Below are 27,999 nucleotides of genomic sequence, written 5' to 3'. Positions count from 1 at the left end.
GACTGCATCAGTCAATGGCTCGCTCTTGAAACTATAATTATTCCTAATATTTCATCTGTTCCCTCAAAAATTTCTTCGATAAAATGAAAACTTCTGCCTGGGAAGAAAAAAACATTATGTAGCGTAGAAAAATAGGCGCACCTCTGGGGTCTCCATTGCCAACATACACTCCCCAGTTGGTATACCATCATCAGCCATTCGAATTCGAACGGAATTATGGTCTACGGGATAACCGCTGAAGAATCCCAGAACGTCCTCCATGGTGACATCAGACGGGAAGCCACAACATGAGACCACCGTACCTTTTGGTCCTAATGAAGCGACCAGATCGTCAGTAGCGGATACAGGCTAAAATTTTGCCACCTTCAGAAATTATAGAACCTGTTGTGTGATGTATGATACCGATAAAGGTGGCATCTTTGTACCAACTTGTGGTTCTGGACTGCCTGGAGCTAAGGATGCTGATCCGGATATGTCCCCGTGATAATTCTCATCGCCATTTTCTACACCATCTCGGCTCGATCTCATGTAAGGTTTGTCCTCTCGACCACGAAATCCGCCTCGACCTCCTGAACGACTAGTTCGTAATGGCGAAAATAGAGTTGCACTTGTGGTAGAGTTGCAAAAACCTACTAAAGCCACCAACTCCACGTCCTCGGCCCCTACTGTCATAAGAAGGCATCGATGGGACACCACGACCCATACCACGGTACCCATGAGCTGAAAAACAAAACCTGAGTGATTTCCTAATGAGCTAGAGGAATCTTTCGTTGCTTTTAAATTTCTAGTCTAGCATGACTAAAGGGATAAAAATAACAAAATTCACCCCCCATCCCCAATAATGGCGGCGGATGAGCACCTCCACGACCATACGAAGGCGTGCTAGCACCTCGCACTAAAAAAGTGCACTGTCAGCGCTTTTGGGGCACATAAACAAACAAAACAGAGTGTCAAATGAACATAATACAAATAGAAGTCGCATCTCGGGAGTGTTTCTCCCAGTATTTTGCACTGATCGCAAGAATTAGAATGAAGAAAGATTGGACAATGAAGCATATTTTCCTGAGCAAATGACCCAAAACGATAAGATGGACCTTGCGCTTGTTATGATTTCCAATCACAAATTTTAATGTTCAAATTCTATTTTGAGTAGATGACACTCATTTCTATTTCTACAATAGCGCAATGAAGCTTTGAAACCGCTACTGTTACTCGTTAACGAACCTGGTGCTGGGAAAAATGTTGATCCACCTCTACCACGGGTAGCTGGCACGTTGTTGAAATGAGACACCTCACTCATGTACTAAAAGAAATGAACAATTTCTTTAGCAACAATAAAGAATGAGACAAAAAACGTTTTCAAGTTGAAGAATTTTTTATGCCACAAAAAAAACCCATCGTAAATAGTACCAAAGGCGTAAAGAACCTTTAAAGAATATGGTTATAAACTACCGAAAACAATTTCTCTACCCTTTAGAAAACCTCTACTCTCCTCAAAAAAAAGAGAAGAAAGGAAAAGCGGTCAGTGCCTTAGAAAGACGTAAGAGAATGGTAAACCACTCATCTCTTTTACATTTCTCATAGAGTTGACAAAATTTTCTCAAGAATACTACCTTTTCACTATCTTCTTTCCTTCGTTCTCCATAAATATCTTCGATTTTCATCAGCTCATCTGCGTCCTCGTTAGAAATCTGGCACATCCTTAAAATTACTTACATAATATAGAAGGTTTCGAAGGACTGTATAATCTAATTTTACTTTATAGAGCGTCCCATAAGTAAACGTTTGATGCCTTGGGCTCTATCCAGTAAAGATTCGCTTTCGAACTCAGCAATCCATCGATCAGAAGCATTTCCGTCTGTATAAAAGGTACGAGTGATCTTGGTTGGTCGTACTCTTTCAGAAAACCACCTGAAAGAGATACTCGATGTGAAAGAATCGATTAATCAGATAAACGGCTGGTAACAGGTCAGGTTTTTGAGTCTATTTCTCCAAATTCATACGCTTTTCGAGAATTGTTTAGGAGAACACATATTTCCTTAGTAACGCACATTCTAGTTTTCTTCTAGATTCTAGTCTTAAAAAGAAACTGACGACTAAACAAAATCTGAAATGAAATACAACCAACTCGTAAATTTCTGACTCAGTGCATCGAAACGGTACATTCGTCAGTTGCAGACACCACCGCGTTGACGTCTGCCTGGCCCTCTTAGGGGAACGACTTCGCGAGCGTCTGGCAGACCGACGATCACGACTGCGGGAACGAGATCTCCAAAAGAGTGTCATCAGGAAAGTACAGGAACAACAGCAAAAAAAAAGAAGCTAGGTTAAGAGCAAATAAAATTTACCTTGGACGCTTACGTGGAGATGAGTCACGTCTATTTCGACGTTTTTCTCGGCTACGAGAGCGTGAACGACGTCGAGAGGAGTGGTCAGTCTCACGCTTACGATCTCCGTTGTCGCTGTTTTGATCGGATGCCTGAGAAACCTGAGTCAATTCCTATCTTCTGCCACAAAACCACTCTAACCGATTCTTTCTGTCACCAAAAGTATAAGAAACAAGTGATACTCTCGAAAATTTTTTCCTATTTCACTGGACCACACATAAGAATTAGATTGTAAGAATATAAGGTAAGAATGAAAGAGATGTAAAAATTAAAGGATAACATCTTAGGTTTTTTTTTTGAAATTACGTGTTCACAAAGTACCAGCCAAAGAAAGAACTTACTGCAATTACAGCTGGTGGGATTCCATCAACAGCTTCATCAAACAAAGCCTTGGTTGACCGGCGCACTCTAAAATACCCAATAAAGGCTATCGAAGAAGTCAAAGATCACTCGAAAAAGATCAAAAGAAAATATATGAAATATAGCTAGATGTGCTGAAAACATTCTTTTTAACCAATTTATAAGCACCTGGAGAGAGCTCGGAACAATTTCTTTAATATTTTGAGAGTATTAGCATTCTCAGCTCAAGAGGACATCTGTTTTTAGTAACAAATTTCGACCCAAAAATTACAGGAAGCGTGGGCAACTACTTCCACAAACTGCCAAAACTCTGGCTAAAGAAATGCCTCAACGCATAACCATAAGAACAAATGATGTGTTTTTTTTTTTCGGGAAAAAGAAAATCCTAAAGGATGAGTTCATTAAAATAAACATGAAGCAGGTGAAAAAGATCCAAAAGAGAAATTTTGCATAACAAATCACTTCAACACTCAAATACCACACAATCGTTATGAGGAATCAAATCAGAATGTGCAGAAGAATAGTAGAATATAAAACTTAAAGTATAGAATACTACACACCGTATCCCAAGTTCTCCATTCCTGCTGATCACCGCTTCAGCATCTGCTGGATTATCGAAGCGCACCAACGTGTGCATATGAATTCCTGAAACGCACAAATACTCTCATACTAATAACAATTTCAACTTTCCAGGATACCTACCTTGGGAGCTATAAACAACCTTCACCGACGAAACCTGAAGAGGCACCGATGGTCTGAGAAACTGTTCTAGCACAGCTGGTCGTAACATCTCCGTTGGTAATCGGCTAAGTTCCACATACTTTGCAACGCTAAAAAGAATGTTATAAAACGACATAAAATCAGAACTGATTAACAAACATTTCAAAACTTCAAAACACACTTTTGAGAGCTCCTCGGCAGAGTTGGTCCAGCACCAAAATTTGGTCCAAGCAGTGGGGTCCTGTTTACTGCTAGTTGTGGAGGTCCGAGTGGATTTCTGGGAGGGACAGGTGGTACACGAGGACCAGGTCCGCTTTGCGGGCCGGAGTGTCTTGATGTCTGAAAAAAAAACTCTTCACCACTAAAAGATAAAAGGAAAATGAAACATCTAATCTTACATCATTGAACGCTCCCAACGGTGTGGTGCTCAGCAAAGGTTTGCGCTGTGGCTGTCCAGCGCCGGCCCCAGTATGATTATCCGTCCTGGAAGATTCCCATTATGTTATTTTCCTTCAGTGCTACGAGTGTTCTAGTGCTAACAGTAATGTTCAGGTATAGAAACAAACGCACCTTGGCGCGTTTGAACCCATTGGGGGTGCACCAGAGTGTTGGGCAGGACCATTATCTGCTCGCCACGAATCTCTTTGTGGTGGAAAAGGGCGTGGAGGAGCTGTTGATTGTCTATTCACTGATGGAGCTGGAGCGTTGCCATTGACGTGATTGCGGGTATCTTGAGGATACGGAGCATGCGGGCCTCCGGGCAGATTCCTAAAATACATTTAGTTGTAAAATAATAAGTAGTTGTAACAAACATAAGAAGTGGTTTCTTTGTCAAAATCAGAGAATTTTTCCAACTTTAATCTGCTTGTATTTGGAGTGAATACAAATTTTTCCTTACTATTTTGAAGAACAGACAGTTGCTTCCACATCTACATTTCTTTTGTATATATATATATATTTATTTATTTATTTATTTATTTATTCATCCATTCATTCATTTGCCTTGTTTATTTAGTCCCCAGAATTATACCTCCGTTCCTCTCCTTTAGGCCCCTTTCTTAGAACAAATCGTGGTCTACATTTCTTCTTCCGCCCAATTTCGTCTACCAAAACCTACCGTTGATCATCCTGCTGCTGAGATTGTCGTTGCAAGGCAACTGGTCCATTGTAGCGTTCTTGCTGATTCGGGGCTTGATAACCCATATTATTGTTTTCCTCTCCCGATTCTCTTCCTTGCGAAGGGCCAGGAGGCCCACGAAACTGCGAGTTTGTCACTCCGTAAGGTTGCCGAGGTGCCGCTCCATCCCTACCAGATGTTGGGGCATTCTGTGTTTGGGTATCCTTTGGCGGTTGATGATACCCAGGAGGCATTGTCATTCCTGGCGGAGGTGGACGGATCACAGTTGGGTTCCTGGGCGGAGCTCCGAAAAACCTCGGCGCGGGCTCGACATTATGCTGCTGTGCTTGGTGATTGAAATAATTATCTTCGTGTCTATACGAAGCCTGCTGTGAGTAATTTCTTGGTTCAGGGTGGCGTGGTGGATACCTCTTCTCATAACTCTGCGAAGATTCCGCAGGCGGTGGAGCATGAGGGCGAGGGGGATTCTGTGACTGCACATGTGCGGGTGATGCGTAGTTGTCAGCAGGGGAAGGGTAAGCAGGTCTATGAGCCGAGTGGTAATCACCATTTTGCGCGGGAATCACTGGCTGTTGTGGTGGTGCTGCTGGTACATGTTGGGGCTGTTGTGGTTGTGGTGGGCCACGCATATAGAGCGGTTTGTTGAATTCGGATGGATCAGGAGCGAACGACGACGGCTTTAAGGACTGTTCAGACACGACTGGGACGGCGTACTGTTGTTGTGTTGGCTGCTGTGTCTGAGCTGTGTAATCCATTCCAGAGATTGGTTGCTCTAAAATTGATATTTTTGGTAGATCTTGCGCGACATCAGCTATACATCTTGTTTCTCCTGCGAACCTGTTACTTGTTGAATTACAGCTGGTTGCAGAGTAGTACGAGGCGGCGACGGCACTCGAATTCCTAGAACTGCTGCTTTGGCACGTGTGATTACTTCGTTCATCTCAGCGCGTGACGATAGGAATAGACGTACCTGTAGGAAACAAATTATATGGTTTCATGTTTGGTATTGGAATAGAATCTAGGTTGTTCTATAAGTTTGCAGTCAGAGTTATTGTGCTTGCAGTACTCTCTGATTAAATGAGTTAATAACAAAGTTTCAATTGAAAACTCTCAAGTCCACTCCCAACTTCCCCTGCTTCAACCTCAGCTGAATACATTCATATTGGCTTAGCCTTTATTTGTTCTGTAATATAGGGTTAGCTGTATAGAATATTACAGTTCAAAAAAAGTGAAGAAAACATCGAAATTCCCAACCTAAGTCTATATCCTATTTAGAAAACTCTTCCTGTCTTTGAAAACTCAACAGATTCAGATGGAGATCTATCCAGATAACTCACATTCAGTAAATAGCTTGAATACAAGCTACATGATTGCAATCATGAGTTTAATACCTTCAGCTGCACCGTTCCTATCTTAGCCACTAACCCAAGAAATGATGCGCACCGCAAAAATCTGTGTGAACCACACATATTATCATGGTACCGACCTCAATTGAAAGGATCGCGGTACCCTAATTATCTCTGCACGTTCTTTTTCAAATGATCTCAGTTCAAAACAACATTCGCTATATCAAGCTCATTTAGTTGTTCATACAATGTTCATACAAATGGCCGTAAACTACCCGTAACTAAACGTCTATTAGTTATACAAATAAGTTTTGAGAGATTTACAAAAGATGGCGTAACTAGCGCTAAATCGCACTGGACCATCTTCCAACTAGAATCATGTTAAGGCGTCAACATTTCCTTCTAAAAATCGGCATATGTGACTTTGCTGCAGTGTAAACAATCCTTGTGCCCTAACCATGTCAATCTATGTGCCAACAAAACAAAATTTGCAGGAAGCGCAGCTTTTTTTGTTTTAATTTGAAGAAAATCCAGCTGAAGAACATCGACTGTTGTGTGAATAATATAGGGAACATGCTCCATCAATGAAAACATTTGAGTATTGATTTCGGGGTTTTAAAAGTGACGATTTAGACACCAGCGACGAAAAAAAACGCGATGGGAGGTCTGTAGTGTTCAAGGACGCCGAGGTGCAGTCGATATTAGACCAAGATTCATGCCAAACTCAAGAGCTCGCTGAAACCTTGGGAGTGATTCAGCAAGCGATTTCAAGTCTTCTCAAGGCTATGGGTGTAGAGCAAAAATAAAAAGTTGAGTTCCGTGTGAATTCAAGCCAAGAGACGTGAAATGCCGTTTTTTCACGTGCGAACAACTGCTCCGAAAGCCAAATCGGAAAGGTTTCTTGTGCATCGGATCATGACTGGGAACGAAAAATGAATCCACAACAAGCGCAGAACGTCGTGGAATCAGTCCGGCCATGCATCAACTTCAACGGTCAAACCAAATATTCATGGCAAGAAGTCAATGCTATGGATTTGATGGGACCAGCTCGGAGTGATCTGCTATGAGTTACTCCAACCTAACGAAACCATCACTGGCAAAGATTTTCAACAACAATTAATGCAACTGAGCCGAGCATTGAAGCTCAAACACTCCCAAACATGCAAAAAGGCATGACAAAGGGATCTCACAACACGACATTACTCGGCTATATGTTGCAAAAATCGTCAAGGATACTTCGGAGGTGCTTCAGTAGGATGTCCTATCTCAATAGTATCCCGAAGAAGCCAAAAAAATGAGTCGATTCTTGAGTGGCCTCAAAATACGAGGAATGTTTTCAACTCGGAATCCGTATGCCGCCTGAAAGATGAAGTCGTCCCTAATAATAGACAATACTTTGAATGAAATGCATTGTACCAACTTCCCTGAATAAAGCTCTAAAGTTAGAAAAAAAAACTCAAAACTTATTTGTACACATAATTTCACCATCACCACTGCACCATTTATTTTCCTAGTCCTTGACCCTTCACTTTTGTTCATTAGATCTTGATAATCTCTGCACTTTGTTTTTCAAATGATTTCGGTTCAAAACAATCATTGCTTTGTCAAGCTCACTTGGTTGTCGATGTTTACACGACTACATGTAGGATCCTTGTGTAGGGATAATGAAAACATCCATATGAAATGAACACAAGTCCCAACTTACTTAAGGCTGGTGATCAAAGTATGTGAGCAGCACTATAATTTAAAATAAAAACTATATTTTTATTCCATTCTTCATTTGGTCAAAATTACATGCATATAGCAGATTCGTTGCATCATAGCACTGCTGAGAAAATGTTAAAGCTAAATAGAGTCTTTTCCACTTGACGACAGCTGACCTTGAAGTAAATGATATTGAGTCCTGAGTATTGCCCATGTCCGACTGTCTTTGAATCTTGGCATGTTGAAACGTAGTTTTAAATTGATTTTCTTGAGCTGTAGCCAGGATTGGTATTGATCTTTCTTTATTAAACAACAGCTAACGTTTTCGGTGATACTGATACCAGAAAAAAAAAATTGAATGTGTTTTGAGATTTCTACGAATAAATGGGGCAAGGGTAGCAGTTCACGAGTATGAGAGCGACAATACCCAATTCTCTCTAACTCTCCAGAAAAATGGTGCAAGAAACAGCCTTGTCGCACTGGATCCCATACAGTGTACCTAATAACTTGTCACGCCTACGACAGCGTGCATACGTGCTGTGCCTGCGAGTGTACGGACAACCAGATGGCTGCTGACATTGCTTCTTCCGCATGATGGCAGAGGCGGCGCGTCTGTCTGGTTTTACAGTCGTGCGCATTATTACGAGGATTCGGGCCTGGCAAGACTGTTTCTCTGGATAATTGAAGGGAATTGGGTGTGATCGTGCTTATACTCATAAACTACAATCCTGACCCTAATTATTCGTGGAGAGCTCAAAACAGCCTCAATTTCGTGGTGTGCTGCCTTCAAACTTCATACAGATGATGTAATAGTGACAAAAATATTTTTTACTGGAACTGCAGCTAGAATTTGCGCAACGCTGGCCAATCGCACACGTATATGGTTGCTGGTGAAGTTTAATTATCTATTTGAAGCTACTACTTTGTGGGCGGATGTAACGTAATGGTGAGACTCCTTTCACTACACTGTGTCATCAATGCTTGGAAATCGATCATGGCCAAACACGCCTTTCATCCGCCCGCTAGGTCGATAAGTTGGAGCCAGACCGGTCCAGAATGATAAAAACACTGATTTGACACAGATTCAGACTGCTTCTGCAAGTCTTTGTATCAGGCCGTATACGAGCTCATAAGTCTCTATTACCCCACTTGTGCGCAGTCGCCTGTTTTCGTGTCAGCTTTCAAAATCGCATGTGCCATATCCAATGGCCATATCCACAACAAAGTTTCTCTTTGCCTTCCTTTCATTTCTGGCAGTGTCATTGTCGCTGTTCAAAGCAGAATTGTTCAAGGACAGTCACAAGATGACGCGATCCTGACAAATATCCCTAATGCAAACACCAAAGCCAGCTTGATCGGAACAGGCTACGACAGATACTGCACTCGTTAAAGATGTGTTGTTTGCCCTTACGGAAAAATAGGCGACTGCGCACAAATGGGGATAATATAATAGATGGAACGCGTGATTTGCAATGCAACCTACATGAACGATTAATAGGATTGAACACTTGTCAATAACGAATGAGTTCTTGCCATTTGTGCCGCTCTATGACATATATGCCTGATTTTCTGCGTGGATGCTACGTAGTCGCTGGTGACCCTACACAATAATACCCACCATTCGTTGGTACACTCGGCAGCGTGCTACCAGCGGCCGTACATCCGAAAAACACTTCCGTTTTCACTACCTTGAGGGATTATTGAAACACTGAGCGAGAGTGGTTTGACACTTGACGGAATAAACGCCACGATTGTTCCAATAAACCTCTATTTAGGGCTCCAAAGACGAAAAAAACGAAACGACAGGCCAATAAAGGTTACATCTAAATACTTTGTAGACACTATGTAATATAGTGTCTACAAAGTATTTAGATGTAACCTTTATTGGCTTGTAATATATAGAAAAATATAATAGTATTGTACTCAACATGTCTTTAATGTCGTCTTGAGTGAATGAAGATACTAATAACTTGATAATGAGATTCATCGAAATTCACGATGTTTGGTTTCTCAATAGCAAGTAGGGTTCGATCCGCGACTTAGATAGTCTACAAGAGCACCACAGGTGCCAGTTGACTCAACGAGGCAGCAACTCTTTACACTGGTAGGATGCATTCCAATTCAGAGGCATCAATCAAGAGGCAGCAATTTAAGCGCCCTAGCTGGGGAATAATTCTGCCACTGTGGTGTTATGTTAATAGCATAACAACTGATTTTAAAAAAAGCTTAAAAACATCACTCCACGAATCTGAGGTGGTACGGATTCCAGGTGGATTTTTTTCGTATACAGGATCGTAGATTATGTAGAATTGGGTGATTCCGTCCACTCCTTCCTAATTGCCGTAAAAAACGGCCCGGAAGATGCGGCGTGTGCACACGGCTGGCGCACTCCAACCGAACTCCTTGTAGAAAATAGCGCGCCGGAACCCTCGAAGCCGTATCTTCCGGGCCGTTTTTTACGGCAATTAGGAAGGAATGGACGGAATCACCTCTCTCTCCTTAATCTACGATCCCGTATACGACTACTCCACCTGAATTCCGCACTACATCAGGTTCGTGGAGTGATGCCTTTAACTTTAACTAGCTTTAACTCTAACTGCACATATGTTCAAGAAGTTCAAGCTCGAATCATTTAATTTATCGAATCCCGCGTTCCAGTAGCAGAGCAAATTGCCAGTGGAATGTGGTATGGAGGCATATTTAAACACCGCCAAACTTGTTATAACTGAGCGCGCAAAGCTGTGGTAATGCGCGCTTTTCCTCTACTTCACACAGTTTCTCTTCCCTTTCCCTTACTTCAATCGCGCTTATTCAGTGGAATGAATTGGAGAGGGCCACAGAGAAAGGGGGGGGGAGACTATTTCTAATTTTTCTTGGTTTTAGAAGCATCACAAGCAGGCATGCAGTCTAAGTTTGACGGTCTGCTAAGTCCAAACTAATTCCAGGCATGAACGTTTCTCGTTTTACTTAGTGGGCCGACGTTTTTGTTTTCGATTCCGTCATTACTTTCTGCATCTTTTCTATTACTGCTGTTATAAGCATTGTCATATTGTTAGCGTTTTTGTTTGTTATTATGTGTTATCCAAGTATCCAAGTAAATCCTAATTGGATAAATTAGAAGATGCATTGTTGTGCTTATATTTTCTCTTCCATTAATCAAGAATTGCTGTTTTCATTCGTTTTTTTTGAACGTTCGCACTAAGATAAAAATGTATTGTTCTATGCGGCCATAGTGGTTTGTGAAATATAGTTTGCGTTATCGTTATCCGATGGACCACCGATTATTTTGCGACACCTTCTCGTTGGGCTTCTAGCTAAAGGTAAAAGGTAAAACCTTTTATTTTCTGTATCTACTGCTTCCGTAAAAAATCGGCTTTATCGATTTTTTTCTTAGCATGCTGCTTTTGCAATACTTGCTACTACTTCTGAGAATGGTAATTGTTCTTTTGTTTAACGTCTTTTCAGATCACATTGTATCTGTGCACCAAACTGGCGTTCGCAGTGATACCATACAAAGAGTCACCCTACTTTTCGTTCGCGTCGAATCTGTGTCCTCGTGTACTTCTATGTATTCCCCATCAATCCATCACCAAATCGATAATCTATTTTTTTTATATTTCATTATAGTTTATCGATGAGTAATAACAATAAAGAATGTGTGATGTATCAATAGATGACCTCTTCCTTTTCGCAAAAAAAAAAACAAGGCTATGAAGTATTTGATTCTAAAGGTGGGTAGTGATATATATGTACCTCGTATATTGTACGAGTACTTCGTATCTTCAAAAGGTAACGATACGTCTGTACGGACCGGAAATGAAACGCACCAGAAGATAAGGACAAATGAAGAGGTAATGTTGATCTTTTCTAGTTTGTATGAAGTGCATGATTCTGTTGTGTTCGGTGTTACACACTATATCCATTGTAACGACCGAGATGCCAGCAATTCCCATACAATATTTCCAGAGATACCTCTGTTGACTAAGAATGGGGTTGAACTCGAGGGTGGAAATGCAGAACTTTTCGACGCAAATCAAACAATAAGGAGTGCGCTTATTTTTGTTCAAAATAAGCGAGTTTTAAAAAACGCGCTAAACAAGCCTTGGATAATGAGTATACTTAACCCTTATACCTATGAACAGAGTAAGCGTAAAGAAATATATTCGTAATAAGAAAACTTGGGAGAGTACTTCTTGTTTGCAACTTGTTAAATTGTAGCCTGGTGCAGTCACAGGACCTCCAATTCACAGAAGTGGTTGGATATTTAGAGCTAAGGTTCACTAAGTCACATAGGACCTATAAAGCAGATGCAAAAGCTAGGAACATCGCTCTGCAATTCAATGAGCAAGTTGTCACATACTTATACTTTCACATATATTGATTGGACACAATCGCTGGCGTAAACAGCCGAAAGAAGAACTGGAGCAAGCACTTTCTTGAGATGAGATAACGGCCGACAGTAGAACCGCAGTGGTCGCTTCAACAAAGTAGTGAGAGTGAACAACCAGAACTATCTGGATCTTATGCAGGACAAACTGCTACCCTGGACTAGTATTTACTTTGAAAACCGTCCTTAAAACTACAACTGCTGGATAGAGCAAGACAACAGTAATCAAGAACTGGTGCAAAGACAACTAGCGACTTCATTAACCTTCATATGTGGCCCTCCTAATTAGGAATCCCATGGTCTGCAGCATCTCGTAGTTTAGAGGCAAGCACATGCTTCACCGTTTGTGGATTCACTGAAGAAAACATTCGAGCAAGTGTGGAAGGATGCCGACGAGCCGTACTTGCGTTCCTCAGCCCGTGAATTCTGGAGGCCTACATCAATACCAAAGGAGATATTTTCGATCATAAACGTTTTCTTTAGTTCAGTACGAACTGAAAAACAGTGTTACATCATTAACCTTAGAAATCGTTAGTCAACAGTCATCGTTAGAAATTGTTACATTTTCGCTACATGCGATTCGATTACCTTTTCAGTGCAATTCTGCCTCACCCTGTGCACCCACATAACGGTTTTATTTTCTGAATACCGGCGAGACCACTACATCGAAATGAAACCGGTGACAAATGCGCTTAAAGAAAGCGCCTCATGATTTTGACGTGATGCGGAACCCACAGCGAAAGAGTTCGGGTAGTAGATTGCAGAACCCAGCATCGCTCCGCTCATCGTTCCATAATCGTTATTTAAAAAATTGGAAAATTGCTGTCCAATTTGAACTAACAGGAGTCGAATAAGATAAGAAGAGTCGTAAAAAACGGCGGGGAAGGCACCGTTTTTTACGACTCTCGTTAGTTCCATTTGGACTGCGGATCTAGTTGAGGTCCTATCCAAACGCTGATTTTCATCAATAACAAGATAATTCTTGATTCCTCAGGAATGAAAATATCAGCAGATACTGAAATTTTCGTTCCTGAGAATGGATGATGGACAAGACTACGGTTCTGCTGTTTTTGTGCCACCATGTGTGTCTCATTGATGAAACCGTCGGCAGGAGATACCTGGTACCCACATCCCTCGATCCATGCTTTCCCTCGACAAGTTCCTCGAAACCCGTTTTTCTTCGTAATTTTTCGTAGAATTCGTGGAACTGGCTCATATTCGTAATAGCGGCGAAACTCCTCTCCGCCTGCATCAACGTCCTCCTCGTCCTCGTCCTATCATCTTGTGATTAGCAGTTCCAAACTCCACCAATGTCGCAGCACATCAATCTGTCACAACACGATCACTTATAAGTATATTCTAGCTGCCAAATGTGGTCTTACGGATGATAGCGGACTCACGTCTATCGCAGCCACCCGGATGAATATTCTCTTTCCTTGCTTTACACACAACTTCTATCCCATAAGTTGTGCCCTTATCGAAGACGCATCGTGCTAGCCCGATTGCACAAATTCAGCGCTGACCGTATTTTTCGAATCGCCTCACCGTAAAGGTTCAGAACAGGCCAAAATTTTGGGAGCTGGAATGAATCCCTTACTTCAAATAGTGAAGCTTGGAATTATTTGTAGAGTTATACATTCCAAATTACAATCTTCATACTGCAGAGTTGTACATTCATATAATTGCACTTTTTCACTTTCTGTTTGATCACTATAGATATAGATCAGTCGTAATTCAGTGGTTTTAGATCAAGTAATAGAATACGGTCAGCTTCGACGTACTTGACTGAGCAACACAACCTGGCGCAAGCACTAGTAGCTACAGAACAGGTAGTGTGTGCCTGTCCTTATATCATGAGGAAAATACCATTTAATTTGTGTTATTCATGGCCAAGGCAGCACATTGATCTTCAAAACATCCAACCAAGCAAGGTCTTTGATATAGCTCCTTGCATCTATATTGTAACCTTCTAGAGCCTTCACAAAGATAAAATGTCGTTATTTTCTTTCCCTTTGTCACTGTCTCATTTATGCTAGGTCAAATTGTTGTTTCCCCTTTCAGCGAATTAGTTCACTAAGTCATCAGTTGACCATCCATTTATGTGCTCCTCCGTTGCTCTAGGTGTTCATTCAACCATATCATATCTGCTGCGACTTTCCATGAGCCTTCTGTGTGGATTTGGAATTACAAACAAGGAACAGCTGGTAGAAGTGCAACTCTCCCAATGGAGGTTTTTGTTTATGTGTTCATCAAAGTTTCTCAGTGAAGAAATGCGTCACATATAGTGGGGTCAAGAATGAATGACGTGAATCGTGAGTGTAGTTGCGGTGCATTTGCGTACGCGCTCGAAACGGCGCGGTGGAGGAGGCAGTTCGAACCGAGGTGGGACCGTCGCCAACTGCAGGGATGGATGGTGCCAGCAAGGGTTCCACTACGCTCCAGTGCACCGCCTCGAGAGCAGCGTACGCAAATGTGTGTGTGTGTGTCTCATGTCGTTTTGACTCTACTATAGTCTGGTCGAAACGACCTGACTATAGTAGAGTCCATTGGAGCTGCGTAAGCGGCTGCGAAGCGACCGGGTTGAGCTAATGGTTAGCATCTTTGTGGGACCATCGCTATTGATCTTGATGTGTTAACAACTATTTTGTGAAGTACCCATTTGCTAGAACGTCAAAACCTACTTACTGCTAAGAATTATCAAAGAAGCATACGAGATCTTTGCGTTTTGTGCACCTTTTGCTTATTTTACGTTTGTATGTTGCGAGTTTAGGTAAGCTTCTTGGAGTTCCAAAATGACGTGGAATATAGGTTGTTTGTATATTGACAACAGAAAGAAAAACACAGTAGAAGTATAATGGACTTCAAACAAGCTGTTTCGGGACACTCTCCGAAAGCTACTTCATAGCATCCAAAACGATGTCTGTTGACAACGTCGCACCACCTCTGAGAAAGTGTCGTTATTGGTGCTTGGCGGAATAAAACGTTACGCAAGGTTTTAGTACAGTCGGATTAAATATAAATGAAAGACACCCCACTTGCCTACATATACAATATCTTTGCTACACTTGAAAATCTCTTCCTACAGTGAAAATCTCTTCCTTGTGTCAAGCTATGTTATGATATTCACGGTCAAATTGAAATTGACAAAATTGCTGTGATTAGATGCGGAGAATGGGGTGCATGTAAAGAGGGCCCCTGCGGATTTTCGAGCATGCCCGATCATGCCTCGGGAGAGCCTGGTGCGTCTTTGAAGAGATTCACTTTCGTTCCTACGTAAATAGCTGGTTCTGCCTACTTACTGTTAATCATACGCTGCATCACCGACTGGGATACAATTCATTAGCTACTAAATTGTTCTGGAGAATCAGACACATCCACTTGAATATTTTGATTGTAAATTTGTAACCATACCTGAAGCAAGAGCAGTACTCACGCAAAATATGAGAGACAGATGCATCTAATAGCTCCAAATTACATATATGAAGACTTTTTTGTTGAAAACAAGGAACACTCCAGCGTTCAAAAGTAAGAGGAGCGAGAATTATCGTTATCTTTAAGTTCCAAGCTTGTTTGTAGTCAGTTTATTTCCGGCTAAACGGACTTACTGTGTATTTGAAATTTGAAAACTTCACAACATTCTTCTTTATATATTTTCTTATAAGTGTATAGTTCTTTGCCTATCTGTGGTAAGAAGAGCATCCAAGACGGTTGTCTGCGTCTCCATGAACCACTGGAACGTGGCTTCGTCGAGGTATGGTCGGGTCAAAACGACTTGAATCACGAGTGGAGTTGCGGTGCAGTTGCGTACGCGCCCGAAACGGAGGAGACAGCAGTTGGAACCGAGTTGGAATCGTCACAAAGTGCAGCTATGGGTGATCCCAGCAAGGGTTTGACCGCGCTCCTAGCCGCTACGCTCTACCAATGGGCCCCGAGAGAAGCCGCGTACGCAGTTGCGTAAGTGCCTCATGTCGTTTTGACCCTACTATATGTTTGCGTATCTCTCGGCATTGCCAGTGCACACGTAATGTCTAGGAGGCATTCGCGGAGAACCCGCCGAGACCCCTTAACCTTTCCCCGGAGGATAAAGGGCTGTACATTGAAAGACAGCTAAGCGCATAAGTTAGCTGAGAAATATTGGGCGGACACATTGGGCGAGAACACATCGGTTTTCCTCAAACAATCAGCATTATTTGGAAGAACAATCCAAGATATTTCGGAGCGCTGGGACAATGAAATGACGTTCAACAGCTGGGCTGTGATATAATGTGAAGCTTGCATCGAAGCACTATAAGATTTAATGGCTTTCGTATCATTCTGAAGGAATGAAGAATAGGATATAAAAGCTAACCATTCACCGAGTAAATGACGTTCTGGGCCATGGAATGCAACAGAAGACGCAGTCCGGAGCCCGCAAGTTACTCTCTGAGACCATGCGACTCACAGTATCAAATCAAGGATATTGAACCAGTTCGGGATTCGATTTCGGCTACAAGAACCGATATGACAAACGACCATGAACTGGGGTGAATGTCTTTCCCATCTTATGAACTTAACGTCAGGACTAATGTCACACTCAAAACAACTAATCTGCACCGAAGTTGTCAGAAATGCTGACGAATTTTACATATATCTTTAAACAAGAGAAAAACAGAGGATGTGCCTTGTAAATGCAAACTTCGACGGACGACAAATTCCTACACCAGAGAAACACGAAGCGAATTTTTTCAACTAGAAAGACTACTAACCAAGATAAGGTTCAAATACTCGACAACTCTAGTAGTTCCTATCGAGCCACTGCAGATAGCACGTATGCAGTGGACCTCGACGAACTAATTCTCAAGCATACAAGACAAGATCGCCTCCCTCGAGATAATTATTAGTGATAGTATGATCCACACGACGTGCGAGTATAAAACACTGATGGCCTTTATTTGCATAGTTTCGTCGATCTGTCGAAGCAATTTGCCTCCGCTACAATTAAGCAGCATATCCCTACACAACATTATGAACCATTTCCTGCCGTATTTCTTAAATGTATCAATCAAAAACTAACAGCATCCTTAACAAAATTCGTTATTTCTGTTTAAAAAAACCTACCGTAGCATTACATGCTAAAGCAATGAGTATGATTCAAGAAAGAAATAGCATCATTATTTTGAGTCATCTTTTGCGGATTATTTTTGAACAATTTGATGACTCTCTACCTTCACTTAAAATATAGAAGTAGTGTTACTGGTTTCCTAGGGTATGCATCCATAAATTGGTAATGAATTGAATCATCATCCATGAATTGTTTGAAATTTGAATCTTTTCTATCCAAATCACTCAGTTATTCTCGCTGATGTTTACATGTGGAAACCTAGAGTGGGTATGCTTGCTCTTCGTGTGATTGCAAGCACTGTAACACACCAAATCTATCCACAAGCCGGAACCCCGTTTGATTACGTCATGCCATACTGCAAATATGGAAGAGATTCAATTCAAAGCGTTGTAATAATCCACATTTTCGAATGGAAAAGCAATGGAATGTATTCCAATTATTTGATTTATTTGATTGTTTCTTTTGCATGAACTGCACCTCTCTTGAACTAATTTAGAATTTTATTGGTGCGTTTTGTTTGGTTGCATGCTCATTAAAGGGACATAAGAATAAGTAAAAGCTAAAATCATATCTTTTTGTTATATCATCAAAAATCCAATGTGTCAGATTGCGATCAAACAAGCTGGGTTCCATCATTATCTATGACCGAAGATTTTGATCTCGCTCAGAACAATCGTCCATCACATTCACTTCAGTCAACAACAACATTCAAAACAGCAATTAAAATCTAGTAGACCCATTGTGAACGCTCTCTAAAGTCCAAATAGTTGTGCTTTAAAAAAAACTTCCATATAATGGACAGAACAATTTGAACTATTTGAAGTCGCACTCAGAATGTTCTATGCTCCAGTATCATCCTGTATGTCTGTTTGTGGTGCTGTCAATGGAATCATTGCAGAGCAGCTAAGAAATGACACGATAATCATGAAATAGCGATTTCATCGGGTTCAAAGCTGAAGGTGCCGAATTGAAGAGCAAGAGTTCGTGCGAATAATACACCAGTCACCCCTCCTCAACAGTGGATTGTTCAACCAAACCCAACAGAAGTGTTATCGATGTTCTTTTCCACACCTGTTGTTCACATGAAATTCCCAGTTCCACAGATCAACGACATTTCATTTTCCTTTCTCGTTCTTCGTTCTATGTTTTATATTAGTGGTGTCAAAAGTTCCCATTCATCAAGCAAGAACTGTGAAATCATCAGCAACACTTCCATTGCCCAGAAAGAGCAGCGATGTGTGGGTAATTGGGTGTTGGCAAAATGTATAGAACTTTGATCAGGTAGGAGACTGAAGAGACAGCATCTGAGCAAGAAACGACGAGCATTGAATTGGGAGGCCCACAGCTGTCACAAACTGATGCAGGTATGGACTTAAGACTTTGACTTGCGTTCAAAACTTTCTTTCAGATCTAGCAGCTGCACACTCTGTGTGCACACCATGATTGCGGAGATGTTCTGTTCTATAAAAATAAATGCTTCGAATGTTTTTTTCTTCTCATTTATGAGCTTGGTATTTTACTGTTCCTTATGTGACTTTATTGATTGACGATGTTCCCTTTACGAATTGCTGTAAACTTTGCGAATTGCTGGTGAATGTGGACAAAAGAAGAAAATATTTCGTTGGCGGGTTGAATTCCAATTTGCTGGCAATCCTTCTCACTAGGAGTCGCCATAAATCCCCAAGATTATATTAAGGAATAGCAATATAATTATTAATTAATGTAATAGCTTTAGATTGCTGCTAATCATTTCAAGACCCTTCGTTGATAGCTTTCAGTACGAGGAATTCATAGGTTAAGATATCTGTTGACTTCAAGTGAGATTCGATTACATCAGATTCAGAGCGGAATTGATCGTCTCCAGAATGAAAATTTTTGTCCGTAGATAATTTCACGACACGACACTATCACTTTACCCAAGTAAAATACTACAGAGCAAAATAAGGAAGGTATTGAAATTCCATTGAAAAATTCTATCTCCAGTCAAGTTTCACAACATATTTACAGTAAACATGCACCAATTTAAAGACGTCTATTCATCTTTGTGTGACTTCGACGAATTATGATGTCAATACACCGAGAAGGACAACAGAAGTCGAAGGGTTGAAGCGAAGGAGATGGAAATCAGCTCGGTATGTACGAATCGAATCAGAAAAGAATGCTCGCATTTTCAGGAGATCAGAATATTTTCTTTCTTGTTATGACTAATTTCTAGAGAAAAGTTAATTCCATGTTTTATGAAATTAATTCATTTTGGTGAACTATATTTATTGAACTTAGTGATTTCACCTAAGCAATTTTTAAAGTGTTCCATCCAAGTAATACCTCTATTTCAAACCAGGTTTTCTGCGATACATTTTTAGAAGAAATTGTAACGTTACGGAGATCACTGGGATCATTAACAAGACCATTATAGATGACAAGTTGTTAAAATAGATAGCGTAATTTCGAAATATATCAGATTGTTTGCGTATAAGATTTGCCTAGTTTTCTTCACATTGTTTGCCTTTTGGAGGCTTCGTTGCTTTGTTATATAATGTTAAAATTCAAATATAGTGACTTCAGAGAATGAGAAATAGAAAGTAGCAGCTAAACCATTTCAAACTATGCTACATTGGAGGGAGAGAATTTCGATTTCTCCCATCTTGAATAATCAGATAATAATCAGATTGGATAATCAAGATAAGAAAAAACACCAAATGTACTACGCTCTAAATATAAAACTCCATTTCAGAAAATGTGTGCCAACATGTTGTTGTTTCTCGCTCAGTTGTAGCAATTCTAAGTCATACGAACCTCCTGTCCGTGAATGTTTCCGCGATCTCGCCGCATCGCTTGTCTTGCGTCTTCGTCGGTAGCGAATCCGATGAATGCATCACCTTCGTCTCCTCCTACTATGTGCACGGCACCGTCAGGAATTCGTAGACCAGAGAAGAATGCTCGCACGTCGGCAGCATTTGCTGACAACGGCAACAATTGCAAGCGAATTATCACCGACATCGCAAACAACTCGTCTTATTTTACTTCTCTCTTCAGAATTCTCGTAATCAACGCACTTCCTTCTGAAATCGAGTTCTCGCTCATAATAAGGCATAAAGTGGACTCACCACTACAGAAAACTTAACGAATATATTGGAAGATCTACACTGAATAGAAAAGTTTCTAAGAGCAATTGATTCATCCCTTTTTAGGGAAATGCTTCGAAAACATATGCTTTTGTTAAAAGTGACGCAAATATAGAACCAACGCAAGGCTAAACGTTGAAACAACCCTCCACCGGTCGAATAAAGTTGACGACCGTATAGGAAACCGTCAGAAAACGAATAATGTTGCAGGATAATCAACTGCCAAAGGCGATATCAAATGATCAACTAAAATGAACCAAAATGCGAAACCAACAGCAAGCAGTGGTGACAACGTGGCGAGGCGTCGTTGACTGCAAATCGATGGAGGGATCGCTGCACACGGGGCGGTCGCGTCGCGGTCTCGCTATTGATTACCTGTGACAATGCCCTGCAAAGTATGCTTAGCTAAGAAAACACAGCAGTCAAAAAGTGGATGTGGAATGATTGTACTGGATCGCTCAACAGATAAAATACATTGGAAATACTTTTGGGATATCAGACTCTTTATTCAAAATAGTAGGAATACCCGTAAAACATAAGGCACTTAGGAAATAATTACAACAACAGCTATATTCTTGAAACTAATGGTAAGATCTACTCGAACTACGTTACAGGGCTATGTTTCAATTTGAAACAACACTCTCAGCGCCATTAATTGATTGTCGGCCCGAAAATGAGTTCCTTGGTGAGCTCGAAGTCAACGCAACCACTTCTGAAAAAAGAACACTTATAACACGTCTTATATGTACAGAATTGTCAACACATGTTTGAACTTGTTTCTCGCTTGTGCGGAAACAAAAATCACTATCTTTATTTTCGAAAATGACCTCTTTACGGAGATACACTACCACGTTTTAAAGGCATCACTCCACGAATCTGAGGTGGTAGGGATTTCCGGTGGAGTATTCGTGTACGGGATCGTAGATTACTGAGAGAAGGGTGATTCCGTCCATTTCTTCCTAATTTCCGTAAAAAACGGCCCGGAAGATACGGCTTCAGGCGTTCTGGCGCACTATTTTCCACAGGGATTTCGACTGGAGCGCGCCAGCCTTGTGCGCGAGCCGCATCTCCTGGGCCGTTTTTTAAGGCAATTAGGAAGAAATGGACGGAATCACCCTCCTCTCCATAATCTACTATCCCTTATAAGAATACTCCACCTGAAATCTGCACCACCTCAGATTCGTGGGGTGATGCCTTTAACAAGTCAACGATGTTAATACACGTGAAACTCCGTCGGGTAATTAGATGCTTTTCCACAGCCTCTCGACAAAAACTTGTGCATAACGTTATACATGCAATAACATTAATTAAATCTAACCATGTAATGAAGTACAACCAAATTGTTCTTTTGTTGTCGACGTTTAGTATTATTGGTAACAAACAAATATGTAAGTATTTACTGCTTGACATTTAAACTTGTAAACTTGGCTTCTTGATTTGATCAATACAACATTGCTAAAACTTCACCTTTTTCAAAGTCCTCCATTATTTTCGGTCTATATATCTTCCCAACATCTTGGATAGTCCTGGAAGAAAGTACATAAGAGTTTAGAAGAAAAAAATAGGTCATTTAAAGAAAAAATCTACTAGCTCAAGACAGTCAAGCAATTAAACCACTGCGGATTAATTATTTAACCTACCGCAAAAGTGAGCGCAAATGCTGATTACTGCTCATCATACGAGCGCTTCCAATCAAAACGAATTGCCTTCTTGCTCGAGTGATCGCGACGTTTAAGCGCTTTTCATTTTGCAGGAAACCGATAGATTCTCAAAAAAGAATTATACGGGTTATAGTGAAGCTATCACAGCAACAAGATTTCCTCGACCAACTTTCTTCATTGTGACGGACCATGCTGAACACAACAACCTCCCGTTCCTGTCCTTGGAAAGAATCCACCGTATTCGCTGACACATCAGTGTCACCTAGCAGGCCTCGTATTGCTGCTACCTACAAATAGATTCGATAAAAGACGTGCTTTTATGGCATAATCACAATAAAATAGGAAAGCGTTTCAACTTCAATGTTTGCGTTTCATAAATAAGGAAACGCATGAAACCTGTGCGTAATATGGTGAAATGACGGCGATCTCTCTTCCAGGTATTCCTATAGACTTCAGAATCTGCACATAACGAATCACAAGTTCAGCTTCTCCTAGGCAAAGGTTATAATGAAGAGGGGAAGAAACAGAAAACATAGTGTCCTCGTGAACTATTTATCTATAAAGAATGATGAAGAATAGAAGTGTGAAAATAGATGTGACGTAAACTCATCACAGCTCTACTTTCCCTGAACATTAGGAATACCTGGATTTTTGTAGGACATCTGTGACTGCACCTCCTTGTAAGGGTTCTTGACTGTTTTATTGATGAGATCCGTGTTTATCATAATTAACGGATTATTGATTTCAGAACTGCTCTCTATTAACGAAATGTCACTGAAAATAGTTCACGATTCGACCATATTTTTCTCAGTAATAGAAACGCCTAACAGCAAGCAAAAAAAAAGCAGAGAAACCTTAGAGTAATTTTCGACACCTCTTCACTTGCAATTAATCTAGAATCATAGAACTGGCGAGACGACCACTGCATTATCTTTTCATTCATTCTGTATTGTACTGTGAGGAGTTGGTTTATATTCGTTTTAGCGAATTCACTGACTAGCCTTTCCATCAGAGAAACATGAAGATTTCCCTTGAGGGCCCTGGAGAAAATACCGAACAATATTCACAGAAAAAGGTCCATGAACAAATCACAAAAACCTACTCCCTCGACAAAATCGTTGAGGGAAGTTGCGCATGATCTCCTGCCAGGATGCAGCGCTTAGCTTGTACTATCGCCGCCCACGAAACGGGCTCTGACGCTTGCGCAGCTTCATCTGAAAGCAATTCGTGAAATACTCAAAGCGTGTCTCACGTAGAAAGCATAACCAATGCATACCAATAATTATAACATCGGGATGCCAGTTAACTTGCGCTAATCTTTGAACCGCAGATGAAGTTAAAGTACAGAATATGACAAGTCGTTTCTTATAAGCATCCTGAAGCAACGACTGTTAATGCAAGGAAAAAGAAAAAAGAGACAGACAGGTCAAGGAAAGTGACAAATATCATCTTAAGCATGATATTCACCTTGATGATCTTCCACTTCAACTTGTTAGCGTCCGTTTTCAGCCTCCCTCGATCTTCAGGGTCCAACAATCCATTCTTTAAGAAAGAATATTTTATTCAAAATCACATAAATTACTAAACATGTTTAAAAAGTGTCATTCTAAGTAATGAAGAAAATCTATGTTTAAATGCACGAAAAGGTACTGAAATATGTGATCCAAAGTCCTTAAAAGTGTTACTTGAATTAAAACAGACATCGGGTAACAACTAGCTTAGCTAGATATTTCCTTGAAATATTGGAGATCAAGAATGTACAAAATACACTTGCAATTGGGCTGCATCAAACAGAACCTAATCTTGTTTGGGATAAATAGTTTATTTCGACATCAAAAAGTCAAGAAAAGTTGATCCTTGACTTCCAGAGAAACTGCGTAACTAGCAGTACAACAAGAAAAGATAGTACTTTCATAGAGATGAGAGAGAGAGGAGAACAGCATGACAAGAGTAGAGGGGGTTCGTGGTCAGTCTACACAAATAGTATAGACAATGCACACAGTTTAGAGAAGTTGAAACAGAAAAAAACCGCAGCTTATTCTTCATGGAGAGTTCAAAAAAGATAAACCGAAGTGATCTCAGGGAAAACCCTATTGAAGCATACAAATATCCAGTAGTCAACTTACCATCTTGTCAAATAAGTCACAGAGATCCAAATACTTCTCATGCGATGAGATCGCATCTTCGATTGTCTCAGCATCAGCGATTACATCTTAATTAAAATTCTCATTAAGAAACGAAATAAGCACCACTCCACATTTACAAGACCAAACATCAATTTTCCAATTAAAATTCAACCCTAAAGGGAGAGGAAAAATTTAAGGGACTGAATAGAAGTCATAGATGGGACAATGCGAAGAATGTACCTACACAGAACAACCTTGATTTTGAGAGATTCGTATTATAATAAATTGTAAGTACGCAGAGATTAGTAAAAAGCCGGACATGGCACCAACATTATTTAGCGAACTCTAACTGCATGAGTTTTTCAGCTTCAAAATTTGGGGAGGTAGCGCGAAATTATTCTGTAAAAACCTTCACACAACATTGGCTTCTTACCCTTACCATTCTCCTCACTAGAGAGAGAAACATCCCCGTCATCCTCAGTGTTGTCGACAATTTTCAGGACCTCGGACATCACCTTGTCCACGGCAACGTGCGAAGGCGCACAAACGAGGGTCTAGGATACAATGGCATAAAGATTTAAAACCGTTTTTCTTAAAATTTAAGGAGTACCTTCAATTTCTTCTTGTACAACTGCCGAACGATCTCCGCTACTACTCTGGTCTTTCCGGTGCCTGGCGGCCCTTGAATGGCCACGAATGGTCGCCTTTTGTTGAGAGCAGCGCTGACCGCTCGACGCTGACCTTCATTAAACTCGTCAGAGAGGTCGGAAATCATACGGTCTGTAATAAAATTGGAAACGATAACAGACATAAAAAACATTTAAGCCCAAACGAAAATTGAGAAACATTATGAAAGTAAGAAGGTGTACCATTATGTATTGAAGGCATGTTCCTTGCACGGAATGCATAACCCAGTAAATCTACACCAGGCTTGTCGGCCACTTTGTTTTGCCTGAAAAGAAAAGGGAGTAAGGAGACAGATCTACAGTTACCGAGTACTTTTTTGAAAACGCAAGGGGCACTAACTGAAAGGGAAACACAAGAAAAAAAAAACATCGATATAAACCACAGGCATTCGGTGTGCACGACTGAGAAAAATCAAGATAAAACCAAATCGCGCGGATACAAATACGCCTAGGAACCCACCCAGTTCGTACGTGTTCTCTAAGTTCCAAATTGTTCACGATGGTGGTAGCAAAATATCGTCATGTCCATCCGGACTCTTAGGGCTTTACAAAGGGGTTATCGAAAAAGGCTCGCTCACTCTAGATGACAGCACGAGTCAGCGACCTTCTCTCAATAAGCCTTCCCTCTAACAAAGGCCTTCTTCTCCACCTTCCCGGTGTCAGTCAGATTATTTGGATTATTTAGAACATGTTTGAACGTCTTCAAGCTTTATGTCGGACATTTATTAATAAACTATGGATCTATTTCATAAAGCCATTTTTGTATTCGCAGCGTTTTTCGTTCTAAAAAAAAAGACTTGAAACTTGCAAACACCTACAAGAAGAAATCCTGCACAGAATGTAAGGCTCCACTGGACTGCGATAAAGTAAGGATATAATCGGTGTCACCGTTGAGAGATCTCGATGCGCTTGACGGTCGAATTTTTACCTTGAAAAATCCGTAAACAATGGAAATATGTAAATAAATAAATAATCGGTTAATATCGCGACTACCGTGATCTCCTTGCGATTTGACGCCAACATCACGCATTCTGCCACTTCTCTCAATGATTTCGTTTCTCTTAAAGCTACTGGGGCACCTGCAAAGATAATATATGATAAGGACAGTTATCTTAAAACACAGGATGTTGCAGGAAAAGGAAAAATGTCAGGGGAACTATGAAGAAAGAAAACAAGGGAACAATAGTATCAGTAACAAAAAAGTGCGAAAGCACCTGCGCGGAATATTTTCGACCGATCAGTTCCATTTGCGAGTACAATTCTTTTTAGGACAACTGTACGCCCACTAATTGGATGAAGATCATCAGACAACAGCCTAAGATTTGCAATGAGTAGCCCTCGTTCTTCCAGCTGTCGAAGATCGGCGAACTCACGAAGCTCTTTGAGCTGGAAGCAATAAGCATCTAGAATTAGTTTTGAAGAGCGTCACAACCAAAGTACCAACATGAGAAACGCTTTCGTCAATTTCTGCCTGTAGCAACTTCGGCCAATCCCGGAGTTTCGCCCGAAATTCTGGTGGATACGCCGCCAGAGGATCCTTTCTTTTTTGCAACTTGGCATAACGTCCTATTGAATTTTCCTATACATTAAAAAGTAGATAACATTCTACAATCTAAAAAAACTAGACTTAAATCACTTGAGAGGTATATATACTCACAACTATGGAAGAGTGAATAGAAGCGGTGGGAGTATAGGCTGCGGTGTAAATCCTGCTCGACAAGGTAATACGACCGCATAACATGATGGTCGGCTGGTTTCCTCAGGATATCTCATTGAGCGTGCCGAAGACAGTTTCTCATGGATCTGCTAGAAATTTTGAGCATCTTTAGGCGTCGGACCTCGGATAGAACAGCAGAGATGAAACGCTTTTTTTTTTGCTCTGAACAAAAAAAAACACATACGAAGTGCTGCTCCTTCTACATAAACCTTTGTGGAGCTACAAATACGCCAAAAATTACTTATACATGAATTCAAAGGTGATAAAGAGTTTTTGTAAACAATAAGTGAATGAAGTGTAGGATAAAAATGAATAAGCAGTAAAGAAACAATATTGTTGTAACAAATGTTTGTTGTGGATAGGAATTCTATTTTCGGGTAAAGTGTAGTTAGGAGATTCAACCGCGCTCTTATTTCTAGAAGTGAATAGCTAAGTAAACGCATTTAAACGTAAGAGTTAGTCTTAGAGGATATCGCTTAGGAATGGCATGAAAACTAAAGCAACTAAGAGAAGAAAGGAAGATACATCTTCCAGAAATAAGAGCGTGATCGAATGTTTCCACACAACATTTCTATATCGTGATTTCCGTGGCGATATCTCGCTTACCGTTTTTCCGACAAGTGAGAAGGCTTTGCTTGTGTTAAACTACGATATACTCTATACAAAAATGGTATGTACGAAAGAATGATCAACTGCTGCACAAAACAGCTGAAAATGCGTCGACACCACCTTGAAATTTGTTGCTATGGCAGAAACATGAAAAAGAAAAATTAACGAGGAAATTAAAACTAAACAGGAGCAGGTATGAAAAGAAATAGGCAAAACAAAAACACCTCTAGCGCTTTCCAATGTAGATTTAGTAGTCATTAATTGGGTAGAGACACTGTTCATCATTAGATAGAAGAAAATATAGCCCTTTACACATTCCAAACTAACATGATACATCTTTATAACAAAGATGAATGGTACAGCTATAAAACCAACAAAACAATGACTTCCCATATAAAAGATTTATAAACAACAAATCCGTTACATATACATGCGCTATTTGCGCGCGAAAATACGCGCCCGCCACCAATAATCAAAAAATATGCCCAAGCTGAGTGCTTCAAAAATTTCCATAAGAAGAACTTTAAAACCCGCGCATTCAATCCTGAGTATCAGGGTTTTGGCTACGGTAATGGAATTGGCGCGCTCTTGGCCTAAATTCCTTGGCTACGACTTCGTCGTCAGTGTTGTGTCCTGGTCTTATGGAATGCGGCGGTTGTGTTTCTGCTTCTTTCTGCTCTCGGAGGTACGAGGTAAGTAATGTACTGCTTTGGTAAGACCGTCGTTCGACGTCATCAACGTTTGTACACAGTATGCAGCCTAGGATGAATTTATTTTTCGAACTTTTAGGTGTAGCAAGGTAGCAGTTGGTCGTTAACTCCGCTAGGACTTCAAGACGAAAATGTGATAGTAAGCGGATGTTTCCTTCATGTGAAATCCACTAAACCATGAAGCTGCGGAAGACATCTATTATATGAGGTATGCATATTAAT

The 27,999-nt window shown here is 40.7% G+C and overlaps 1 protein-coding gene across 4 annotated transcripts; it reads right to left on the bottom strand.

Annotated features, from left to right (window-relative positions):
* Nucleotides 1–221: 221 nt before the first annotated feature.
* On the bottom strand, nucleotides 222–26,482 carry RB195_004406 (uncharacterized protein; the record flags this gene model as incomplete). 4 transcript variants are annotated; one of them, XM_064182237.1, is made up of 41 exons in its annotated part: nucleotides 222–235; nucleotides 303–348; nucleotides 430–569; nucleotides 634–720; nucleotides 827–895; nucleotides 1,225–1,303; nucleotides 1,614–1,701; nucleotides 1,759–1,911; nucleotides 2,129–2,269; nucleotides 2,349–2,479; nucleotides 2,729–2,795; nucleotides 3,308–3,392; nucleotides 3,450–3,577; nucleotides 3,649–3,806; nucleotides 3,866–3,950; nucleotides 4,038–4,235; nucleotides 4,585–5,377; nucleotides 5,443–5,575; nucleotides 19,940–20,103; nucleotides 20,168–20,205; nucleotides 20,543–20,643; nucleotides 20,907–20,980; nucleotides 21,736–21,794; nucleotides 21,909–22,035; nucleotides 22,099–22,216; nucleotides 22,326–22,420; nucleotides 22,573–22,703; nucleotides 22,784–22,873; nucleotides 22,931–22,969; nucleotides 23,032–23,143; nucleotides 23,206–23,305; nucleotides 23,397–23,471; nucleotides 24,056–24,141; nucleotides 24,495–24,609; nucleotides 24,666–24,835; nucleotides 24,925–25,007; nucleotides 25,560–25,669; nucleotides 25,735–25,820; nucleotides 25,956–26,127; nucleotides 26,186–26,320; nucleotides 26,399–26,482. In XM_064182237.1, the coding sequence occupies 41 exons, from the start codon at nucleotides 26,480–26,482 to the stop codon at nucleotides 222–224; spliced, it is 4,959 nt and encodes a 1,652-aa protein (XP_064033502.1). The 4 variants fall into 4 exon arrangements, with proteins under 4 accessions (XP_064033502.1, XP_064033503.1, XP_064033505.1 ...); XM_064182238.1 differs by lacking the exon at nucleotides 827–895; XM_064182236.1 differs by lacking the exons at nucleotides 20,168–20,205; nucleotides 20,543–20,643; nucleotides 20,907–20,980; ... (17 more) ...; nucleotides 26,186–26,320; nucleotides 26,399–26,482 and having other exon boundaries at nucleotides 19,940–20,143.
* Nucleotides 26,483–27,999: the final 1,517 nt, after the last annotated feature.

Source organism: Necator americanus, chromosome I (genome assembly GCF_031761385.1).
Source record: "Necator americanus strain Aroian chromosome I, whole genome shotgun sequence".
Lineage (NCBI taxonomy): Eukaryota > Metazoa > Nematoda > Chromadorea > Rhabditida > Ancylostomatidae > Necator > Necator americanus.
This window is presented reverse-complemented; position numbering and strand designations above follow the sequence as displayed.